The sequence below is a fragment of the Sinocyclocheilus grahami genome, unplaced genomic scaffold, assembly GCF_001515645.1.
Source record: "Sinocyclocheilus grahami isolate Dianchi unplaced genomic scaffold, SAMN03320097.WGS_v1.1 scaffold2534.1, whole genome shotgun sequence".
Taxonomy (NCBI): domain Eukaryota; kingdom Metazoa; phylum Chordata; class Actinopteri; order Cypriniformes; family Cyprinidae; genus Sinocyclocheilus; species Sinocyclocheilus grahami.
In genome coordinates, this window is record NW_015507713.1 from 25,137 (window position 1) to 36,568 (window position 11,432).

Consider the following 11,432-nt stretch of genomic DNA (forward strand, 5'->3'; position numbering starts at 1 on the left):
CAAACATCAAAACATTTTATGAAATTAATTTACAATGTAAAGTAAAATATTGCTAAAAATGCAGACAAAGAGGCTTGGATACTTTCTGGCTGTACAGCGTTGTAAAATGTGTTCATAGAGGAACTAATTTCACACATCACAAAAAATGACCTCAAGACTAGTTAGTAAAAAAAAAAATGAAAACGTTTCTAAGAAAAGGGAAGTTAGTTCTGAGAAAACCTCTTGCCTATTTTTTTCTTTTTTTTTCCCACTCAGTCTTGTATCTAATGCAGTGAAATTCAGATATTTGTGAGTGTCCAATTACTTGTTAGGGGTCACTTTTATAAAATGATATAATGTACTAATGTTTCTGTAAATTATAGCAAGTCCACAGCAGCCCAGCATCAGTATTTATGGAGGTGAGAAAATGGGTGACACCATCACAGTAGAATGTTCAACTTTCCACACGTGTCCATACAGCAAACCAACCATCACTCTGAACGGTATAGAAGGAAATGACCAAATCAGGGATGAGTCTATTAAAGATGGCCTGTTGAAAATCACTCTGACACGCACAGGTGTTATAAAGGCAGAAAGCACGACTATTAAGTGTTCAGTAACACATCATGGTGGCATAAAAGCGACAGCTACAGAGGTCAAAAGGTCAAAATGTGAGTAAACACAAATATGAACTGCTTTGTGTTATGTAAGTTATAAGTTCACTTTAAATGCAACTGGTGGACCTAGTACAAGATTTCAGTTCAATTTCAGGTGTTCATCATAAAATAACGATTGAGCCTGAACTGGCAGATGCCACTGAGGGCGTCGCAAAGAACTTCATTTGTAGCGTCTACCATTCCTGCCAGAAAGAGCATCCAACCATCACATGGAACTATGAGAACATGCAGGTCACAGAGAGGAGAAAAATACTTTCAGGTTTAAATCAGATCAGCTATTCCAGCATAACCTTTCTGGGTGCGAAAGAAGATCATGGGAAGAAATTGATTTGCACGGCAAAATTTTCTGGAGGAGACATTTCAGCTTCTGTTGTTTTACATGTACAGCGTGAGTAATTTGTTAGCATCACTTATTATGAGTGTGATCTCTTTGTGTCTTCTAATTATATTGGTTTCTATTTAAATTTTTATATAGATATAAATAACTAAATGTCACAGTCTTCAGCTGGTGTGCCCTAGATGGCCACCAGAGGACACTGTCTTTTGTGTGAGCACATGGCTTATTGTGTGTTTGTTGGTGCAATGTGCTCTCCTGTCTATTGTCTGACCCGCCCATCTTGTTACCCCATTATTGTTTCAGTGGTTCCACCTGTGTCTCCCTCATTACCCTCCTCGTTTGTCTCCCTATTTATTCTTCTTGTGTTTGCAGGCCTCTGCTGGTTTGTTAATTGTCGTTTGATGTATGAGTTGTTTGTACCCATGTTGCTACCGGTTTGGTGCTGCTCTGCCTGATCCTGCCTTGCTGTGTTGTGCCTTGTTCCTGGCCTACCTGCCTGTTTTTCCCCCTAGGGGTAGTTATTGTTGATTTTTGTTTTGTTTTTATTATAAAAAAAGGCCCATTCTTCTTGCATTTGAGTCCTCGCTTCATCTCTTCATCCAACCCGTGACACTAAAGACATTTGAAAATCTGTCATTGCCTTATGTTCATAGTATTTTATGTTATTTTAGTTCATTCAGTATTTTAATATCTGCATACTAAATTCTGCTTGATCTTCCTTGTATTTATTTGTATTCTGAATTGTGAGTTGAATTGGTCCAGAAAATTGTGAAAAGAGCAAGATTTTGTAGTCCATTAGCTTGACTGAAGTGAAGTATGGTTTTTGACGTTTCAGAGTTGGTCCTGCTTGCCAAAAAAAGCTGCCCGGAGGCATTACAAATATGGCCACTGTGTGAGCAAAGGGACTTTTAAGTCAGTATGTTTGTAGCAGCTTACCTGAACAATAACACATCTGGTTTAATGGCACATACATTTGAAGGAAACTCTTTTGCCCCCTTGAGTATTGATGCTTGTTACTGTGTTCACATACTTGTGTAAAGTATGTTTCCTAAGGCTCAAATATGACTATTTTTAGGAAGCACGGTCTTCCTAAAACATTTTAGGAAGCATGGTTTGTCGTTCCATTGTTTTGCAGATGACACTCAAATCTATCTGCCCTTAAAACAGAGGTCTAATGCAATGGAAGCACTTATGACTTGCTTGTCTGATGTGAAAGCCTGGCTGTCTTTACATTTTCATTTTGTTTGGTTCGTTGTATTCTCTTAGTTCACCAATATTAAATATTAGTACAAAAAAATGGGGCCACATTACACCAGGTTTACTGGTTGCCTGTATAGAGTCCATTTTAAAATTCTTCTTTTAGTATTTAAATCTTTAAATGGTTTGGCCCCTCCTTATCTTTCAGATTTATTGACTGAGCATTGTCCAGTCTTGCCTCTCCGGTCATCCACCCAGAGATTGTTATGCATCCCAAAGTCAAAGCTAAGGTTCAGGGGTAACTGCGCTTTCTCAGTAGCTGTCCCCAGACTGTGGAAAGCTCTACCCTTCAGTATTAGATCTGCATCATCGCTATCTGTTTTTAAATCCAAGTTGAAAACCTATTTCTTTGATTTGGCATATTATTAATGAGGACGTTTTTAATTGCACTGTTTTTAGTTATTTTCTATCGTCTTATGTCTTTTTCTCTCTTTTCTTTCTTTTTTTTCCATTGTGCAGCACATTGATCAACCTACGTTGTGCTTAATAGTGCTATATAAATACAATTGGCATTGACATGACACTTCATTTGCGCCAAAACCATAAATACAACAGGCTCAGAAAGCTTATTGTTACTTATTGTTTTCTACTGATTTTCTCACAGAGTACCAGAAACCAGTCCAGATCCTGAATGAAAGTATGTGGGTTACTTTCACATACTCCCCCCCCCCCGACAGCATACTCTCATATTTATATTACTGTCCTCCACTCATAGGCCTTTTGATAATAAGCAACAATACCTTCAGTTCTGTGATAATATTGATTAATCCATTATATGATATATCATTTTAGCTCATTTCCAATACATGGCAGACGTGATACCCAAGATCACCGCGTTGCCTCGTTCGTGTGTGGTAATACCGTGCAGTTTCAAGATGGAAGAGGAATATGTCACTCGACTTCGGGTTCTTTGGGTCACTGAAGGAGGTGGCTACATGTCCCACACTGACCCAGACAATGTCTTGGACAACTTCAAAGGCCGCACAAGACTCCTCGGAAACCCGGATGAGCAGAACTGTACTGTGGAGATGGATAATGTGCAAGCTCATGACAACGGGCCGTTCTGCTTCCGAGCAGAAAAAGGAAATGAGAAATACAGCTTCAAAAACAGCTGTGTGTTCATTATAATGCGGGGTGAGGAAATATAACCAATCACTTGGGTTTGCAAACTTCTGAAAACTTCACAACAACATTTACAACAACTGTATTTCATGCATCACATTCCAAATCTGATTGAATGTCTTTCTGTTAAAAAGCACCCGTCAAACCTGTGATGTCATCCCTCCCTGAAGACATCGAGCCCGGGACACGAGTCGCTGTCAAATGCTCAGTCAACCACACATGCTCCTCTCACCCTCCCCAAATCACCTGGAGCATCCCAACAGCCCGAGAAACTATCAGCCACAGTCACATGGGTGGAGGCGTCTGGGAAACAGTGTCCGCTGTGACCTTTATTCCTACTGGATATGAAGAGAAAGATGAAATTGTCTGCACTGCCAAATTTTGGGGTGGTAAAACACTGGAAAACACTGCCTTCCTGAGTATTAGCAGTAAGTACAGACTGATGTTAATGGGATTGGCTTGTGCATGTTAGACTCTTTGGTCCATTTTTTCAAATGATTGGTCAAATAGAAACTGTATTTAATGATGTGACTGTTAATCCTTTTAACAATAATTTTATTATAGGAGTTCAGGGGCTTAGATTGGAGACTCTTGGGTCTAATATCATTGCTCCCTCACTTGTGTTCATTCTCATTTGTGTACTTGCTGGAGTCTTCATTTATAAAATGCGACACAGGTATGTTTTTTTTATTTTTTGGGGGGGGCTTATACTTCAGAATGTCTGTATTTAAATTGTAGGTCTCTACAGCCCTGTCCGAATGGGATTAGTTTTACATGGAGAGGTGGGGTTGAACAATTATTACTAGAGCTTCTCAGTGATTTTAGTTCCATCCGAATGTGCCATCTCAGTGGACCTAACTGATATAATAAGAAACATATTATAAACATATTATAAGCAACGTAGTACGCACAGGAAGCAATGTGGAATGCACATGATGACAGGGAGGTGACGGCGATGCATAAATCAAGTTACCCCTCCCACTTTTGGTAGTAAGAGATTTCTTATCCTGTGTGAATTGGCCATTAATATTACAGATGTCCTGTGGTAAAATTACTGCATCTACCCTTGTAAAACTAATCTCGTCCAAATGGTGCTTATGTCAAACCATCTAGAGCCACCAGGAGGTCAAAGTTGCACTGATTTCTGCTTGTAACTTACATTTTGTCAAAGACATACTTTTTTAACTCATCCTAGATACTTTATCAGATCATCTCCAACTTTGGGTCAAAGAATGTTGAGACAGTGCCGTTCTCACTGTTCTCAACCATTCTAATGTAACAGCAAACTGTATCTCACTTTTACATTGTCATTTCTGATTGTAGACAGCTTCATCCAGATATGCAAGGGTCACAATCGCAATCTGAACAGAGGTATGTGAGGAATGACATTAATTTATCAATTTTCACTTATGAATCAATGTTAAAACCTTTGGATTTATAATATACTAGGAATTTTAACCCTGATCTCTAATGTAGGAGGCCAGTTTGGAACAGATTATCAAGGTGGGGTTTTCTTTTTATCTTTGTATCTTTGTATTTGTTCCTGAGATTAAATTTAACATTTTTCTCCCAGCCGTTTAAGTATGTCTGACAGAAGAGCAGCTTGGACTAATAGAGGAAACAGGAGTGATAGAAGGCAAGTACAACATAGAAAGGTCAAAAAAAGTTAGTGTTGGTATTTATTTCTAATGAACTAACTAGTGCCATCTACAGGGACACTGGAGATGATACTCAAAGACAAATGAGGCGTGAACAAAGGTAGGCTGAAAATATAATTATAATTATAATTTGTATTACATTTGTAGTCAAACTATTTAAACGTCACATCTCTCAACAGACGGAGCATTTGGAGCCGATTTTCTAGGTAATGAATATTCACATTTTTGTATTAATTTCATGTGTTTCATTATTAAAATCTTCAATTGTATTTATTTATTTATTTGTAGACACCAATCACCCAGCACCAATGCAAATCTGAGAACAGATTACAGGTATTAAAAAATAATAATAATAATAATAAATAACAAAACAGATTTTCCTAAGAAAGTAGTTTCTATTAATGTCACTAGTTAAAACACACATATGACTGATAATTAACATTAATAAAATGTGCAGGTGAATATTAATTCAGTTATTGATTGTGCGGTACATTTAATTAACTACGAAAACTATTTCTCCAATTACCTTTCGACATTACACTTCAGCCACTCAGGCCGTCATTTTGATAGCACCACAATATTGACACTGAGAGGAAATCATTTGACAAATGTTCTACAGTTGTGTGTGCACACTGAACAGAGAAAGTATTTAAACATGTTAAAAACAATTCCTCACAGCATCACACATTTGTGCTTCTACCCCCACTCACTAATGAAACACTCTTCACAGAACAAACAACATTTGTACGGTGTCAGGAAACAAGCCTTTCTCCAAACCTCATATGCCGTCACCAAAGAGGTCAGTGCATTGAACCACATATGTTTCTTAAAGGGGTCATGAACTACATTTTTTCTTCTACGTTTTATAATGTTCTCTGAGGGCCGCTTACAATGTTAGCAAGATTTTTACATCACTTAGAAATAAACTTAGAAGTAATAGGCTATTTTCTGTCCTGTTTTTGAACCTGGATGCGAGCAGTGCAATTCAACACAACTAGAGACAGAACCAATTGCAATCATTGATATATTCTTCACTGGATGCGGCGCTGCAAATCTCCAACAGTAAATTGATGCTCTGTTCTACTTCTGATGCTCGTGCTACTGTACTTATAACACGAAGAAATGGATTCTGCACTAATGAGGAACTTTTGAGTTCTGAAACTTACAGGATGTTTTTATATCACAATGACCTCTGATGTGAATTGATTTCTCAATTCATGACCCCTTTAAGGCCTAAAATCATTACACAGCATGTTAAACAGCAACAAAAAATATGTATTCAGTTTCTGAGGAAAATAATACTTTTTCAGTTTCTTCCTGATTCCTTTAACTTAACAGTTGCCATGATGATGAATGCAGATATTTATGTGTTTGTTTTTTTTTCTATTCCTTTTCACCATGCACCTCAGTGAGCCAAAATCCTCAGTGAGTATATATTTTTATTTCTACCATTATTCAACTGGAAATTATTTCTATGATTTCAAAAGCTGCCCCAAAATATGTTATTGACTGACCTCTGTGTCCTTTTTTTGCCTTTTTTTTAATATTACATTAAGGGTTATGATTATGAGGCTGTTTACTCCAACATGGAAGATGTCAACGTGTATGGAAATATCTGATGATAATGAACAACACAATGTTCAACAGTTTTTTCTTTTTTTAAAAGCTCAAAATAATATTAATCAGATTGTATGCTTTCAAATGTAATCACTCTTTTTGAGTCTGTATTGACTTAAATGATTTTATTAATGTTGTTGTCTCTGTTCTACTCACTTTCCAGCATATTTGTGTGAAAACATAACAATAAATATAAAAGTTCCATCCACTCTAGCACCTTGATGATTTATTTAGCAATTTCTTTATCAATTTCATTCTCCTTATCAATACCATACTGCATAAGTTTGCAGTAAGTTTGTAAAATATGCTGTAATGTAGTATTGTTGTTGTGAAACAAATTTGCACCAGTGTATAAAATGCTTACACTGTTACCAGTATTGACAGCAAACTGCATGAACATATTGTGATTAAACCAAATGTTTTTAGAAATAATAATCTTTGTAGCAATGCTTGTGAAAGGAAACAAGTATAACCCCAATCAGGCACAATAACAGGTCCAGAATTAATGATTAGCAGTGTTACTGTGTTGACTGGTTAAGCAAGATGGATGAGGAGAAGCTGATCTAAATGCAGCTCTTTCACTTTATTTAACAAACAACACCATTCACTGAACTAAGCAAACCAAGGGCAAAAAGTAGAAAGGCTAATGAGAACAAAACTAGAAACCAGTGTGCAACATAATCAGGAATGACAACAAATGGGTAGCAGGAACAAATGAAACAGGAACGAAACATGAGAAACTAAAAGTTGTGTACTTTGTTTTTAAATTGACCACTTGTGCATTATATTGTGATGAACTCTGACAAAAACTAAGATCAAGGAGATATCTTTCATCTTGCTGGGTGTGCGCCTCACACCAACAAATGGGCTGACCTTCATAAAAAAAAAGAAGGAGATATCTTGCATCTTGCTGGGTGTGGGCCTCACACCAACAAATGGGCTGACCTTCATAAAAAAAAAAAACCTTTTTCTTTCTTTCACTTCACCTATTTTTTTGCTTTTCTCTTCTTGGTAATAGGCTCTTTTCCCAATCATCTACAGAGGACTACTAAAAAGGTAAGAATGAAAAACTGAAGGATGTTAAAGTATGCAAGTGTGTTAAAGTGCTTAAGAAGAAGACTGAAGGGGGTGAGAGAGAAAGATAGAGAAGAAATTACTCTGAAAAGCTGCAGTATCCACCTTTTTCCAAAAGAGTGTGTTTTAAATTATGGGTGGCACTTCCATTCAAAATGACTGAAACAAATCATTTCAAATAATTAGCTGAGCAACAAATAATAATTATCTGTCAGTTTGACTGAATGGTCTGTGCGGCTATTTTTATCCACCGGGAAAATAATACAAAGCTTGATTTTTCCATGTTCTTTCAGCTACACATCATACCCACCCCAAAAACCACGTAGAGTTGTGTGGTATCAGTGGGTCTCTAGAGGTTATCCTTTAGTTTATGATCCATGGTATCCAAATTATGTCATTGAGAAGTTCAGATGGAAAACTGATTTATATGGTGACCCATTAAGTAGGGATTGCAGTCTGTTAATTAAAAACCTGGAACAGTCCCACCATGGAGAGAAATTATATGCATGGATTGACCCTGAAAATGTTGGATGGAGCACCTACAAATTTTATGATGTCACCTCTACAATTCAAGTTGACGGTACATAAATACTTTGTTCTTCAAAATTAGCTTGACTTCTTATCTAGTTGCCTAATATTGACATTTCTGCTATTTGTAGCAAGTCCACAGCTGCCCAGCATCAGTATTTCTGGAGGTGAAAGGACGGGTGACGCCATCACAGTAGAATGTTCAACTTCCCACACGTGTCCATACAGCAAACCAACCATCACTCTGAACGGTATAGAAGGATCTGACAAAATAGTCAATGACTCCATTAAAGATGGCCCGTGGAAAATCACTCTGACACGCACAGGTGTTGTAAAGGCAGAAAACTCAACTATTAAGTGTTCAGTAACACATTATGGTGGCATAACAGTGACAGATACAAAAAACACAAGTGCACAATGTGAGTAAACACAAACATGAACTGATTTGTGTGCTATTAGCTATTCACTTTAAATGTCACATTGACACCTATTACAAGATTTCAGTTCAATTTCAGGTGCTCATCATAAAATAACGATTGAGCCTGAACTGGCAGATGTCACAGAGGGCGTCGCAAAGAACTTCATTTGTAGCGTCTACCATTCCTGCCAGAAAGATAATCCAACCATCACATGGAACTATGAGAACATGCAGGTCACAGAGAGGAGCAAAACACTTTCAGGTTTAACTCGGGTCACCTACTCCAACATAACCTTTCTGGGTGTAAAAGAAGACCATGAAAAGAAATTGATTTGCATTGCAAATTTTTCTGGAGGAAACATTACAACCTCTGTTGTTTTACGTGTAAAATGTGAGTAAACACAAATGTGAACTAGTTTGTGCACTATCAGTTAAAATGTCACAATTGGACCGATTACAAGATTTCAGTTCAATTTCAGGTGTTCATCATAACATAACGATTGAGCCTGAACTGGCAGATGTCACAGAGGGCGTCGCAAAGAACTTCATTTGTAGTGTCTACCATTCCTGCCAGAAAGATAATCCAAACATCACATGGAACTATGAGAACATGCAGGTCACAGAGTGGAGCAAAACACTTTCTGGTTTAAATTGGGTCATCTACTCTAACATAACCTTTCTGGGTGCAAAAGTAGATCATGAGAAGAAATTGATATGTACTGCAACATTTTCTGGAAGAGACATTATGGCATCTGTTGTCTTAAATGTGCAATGTGAGTGATTTATTTAACATATACTGTCTCAACCATGTCTCATCATTCATATTGTTTTCTATATTGATAATGTTTATTTAGTTTTTTTTCCTGGAGTCCATGCTTACGTCATTGTTATGCCTTTCAGATCAGTTATGATATTATCAGTTGTGTGCTAATAATAATGATGAATCCTCTTATTCCTTTTCCATAATAAAGCAGACCCAGTGCTCAGTGGACTGGAGACTATTGGTCTTTATATCCTAACGCCATCACTTGTGTTCTTTCTGGTTTGTATACTTGCTGGAGTCATCATATACAAGAAACGACAAAGGTAACTCTTTGTGCATGTTTCTTTAGGCCAGGCATTTCTAAACATTTTTGTCAGCTGAACCCCTTAGAGGTAAAATATTTACCCTGTGAGATTTAAAGTTAATATTTAAATAATTTAACAACACATGCATGATCATGCACGACTTATTTCACTTTTCTGCAACAAAATTTCATCTCATATACAAATGTTTTATAGTGCTGCTGTTGAAAGCTTTCAGTCATCAAAACTGAACAAAAAAAGTATTTGCATTGACTTTGTACAACTAGACTTGAAAGTGGATTCAGAAACCCAATCAAATTGAATATAATAATAATAAGCATAATAATAGTCAGGGGTTAATTGATATGGATTTTTTGATTGCCAAGAGAATAGGGTGGCAACAGTACACACAGTAAATTGTTATGTTTGTGTGCACTGGAAATCATATCTCAACTAAAGATCGCATATTACTAATTTCACATACAGTACACAGTGAATATGACAAACTTTGCACTTTTTGTCTGAGAAAGAAATGTTGTTTGCTTTTGTTGAGTGCTAGCAAATGCTAATTAGATATCCTGAGAACAAATTAGATGTGTAATAAGTTGTTGTATCACTTACCATATACTGTATGTAGATGTTCATTGGATGATACACAGGAAGCAATGCTTATCTAGATATATAATTGTTATACATTCACTCTCTTGCTCCTTTGCTGCTTGATTAGATAATCTTTAATCATCTGATCTGTACCTTCTTTTAAAAGTTATAATTTAACATAGGTATCGATAACTTTGAGTCATATTGATATGCTGCATTGATGTTTATCACTTTTAGTCAATATGCAAAAAAAACATGTGGATGTGGAGCAGTCAGCAATGAAAGGCATTAATCTGGAGGTCAAATCAAACGGGAATAAACTAAGTAGAAATCAAACAAAAGATGAAAAAGTTAGTAAAACTCACAGCATCACCTTCCATTCTTACATGACATCTGTTCCCATGCAGGTCAAAAGATGCAATGTCAGGAAACAAGCCTTTCTCCGAACCTTATATGCCGTCACCAAAGAGGTACAGCACATTTGAACCCATGATACAAGTCAATTTTTTTGTAAATTTATCCATCAAATTTTGTACATTTTTAAAAAGAACAAGATATTTTTGGTATTTAAATGAAATAACCACACAAAAATTTACTTTTCCCCATGCACCTCAGTGATCCAAAATCCTGCTCTGTGAGTATATAATTTGCACTGCGTTACACTGCGGAAAACATACTGAGATCCTTTGAGGAAGTCTTACTGAAATATGTTATTAACTGATGTCTGGCTCTCTGTTCTCTCTTGAAATATTCTATTAAGGGTTATGATTATGAAGCTGAATACACCAACATGGACGAACTCAACATGTATGGAAATATCTGATGAAAACAACATCAAAGCAAAATGGGCTCAATACAGTGTTTTTTGAAAAGATTAACAATTAATGTTAGACTTTATTAATCATTTTATTATTAATAATTGTGTTACATTTATCATGTATAAGCGTCTCTTTTTAGAATCCAGATCTATTCAGGTTGGTTAAGCAAACAACTGATCTGATTTATATTTATGAACTATATATGTAATATTATACAGATTTTTTTATTTTTTATTTTACTACTTTTGTACCTGACTATTAAATATGATTGAATCATATTGT

The 11,432-nt window shown here is 36.3% G+C and overlaps 1 protein-coding gene across 1 annotated transcript in view; it reads left to right on the forward strand.

Annotated features, from left to right (window-relative positions):
- The window catches only part of LOC107575263 (uncharacterized), a 34,086-nt gene extending 22,910 nt beyond the window's left edge, over positions 1-11,176 (forward strand). The window contains exons 12-24 of the mRNA XM_016261674.1: positions 460-650; positions 751-1,044; positions 2,855-2,887; positions 3,043-3,384; positions 3,507-3,800; positions 3,937-4,048; positions 8,478-8,668; positions 8,765-9,058; positions 9,147-9,311; positions 9,639-9,753; positions 10,740-10,802; positions 10,948-10,966; positions 11,093-11,176. Coding sequence (XP_016117160.1) covers positions 460-650; positions 751-1,044; positions 2,855-2,887; positions 3,043-3,384; positions 3,507-3,800; positions 3,937-4,048; positions 8,478-8,668; positions 8,765-9,058; positions 9,147-9,311; positions 9,639-9,753; positions 10,740-10,802; positions 10,948-10,966; positions 11,093-11,155 — 2,176 coding nt within the window. The 3' untranslated portion in view covers positions 11,156-11,176. The remainder of the gene's footprint in view (positions 1-459; positions 651-750; positions 1,045-2,854; positions 2,888-3,042; positions 3,385-3,506; positions 3,801-3,936; positions 4,049-8,477; positions 8,669-8,764; positions 9,059-9,146; positions 9,312-9,638; positions 9,754-10,739; positions 10,803-10,947; positions 10,967-11,092) is intronic.
- The last annotated feature ends 256 nt before the right edge of the window (positions 11,177-11,432 follow it).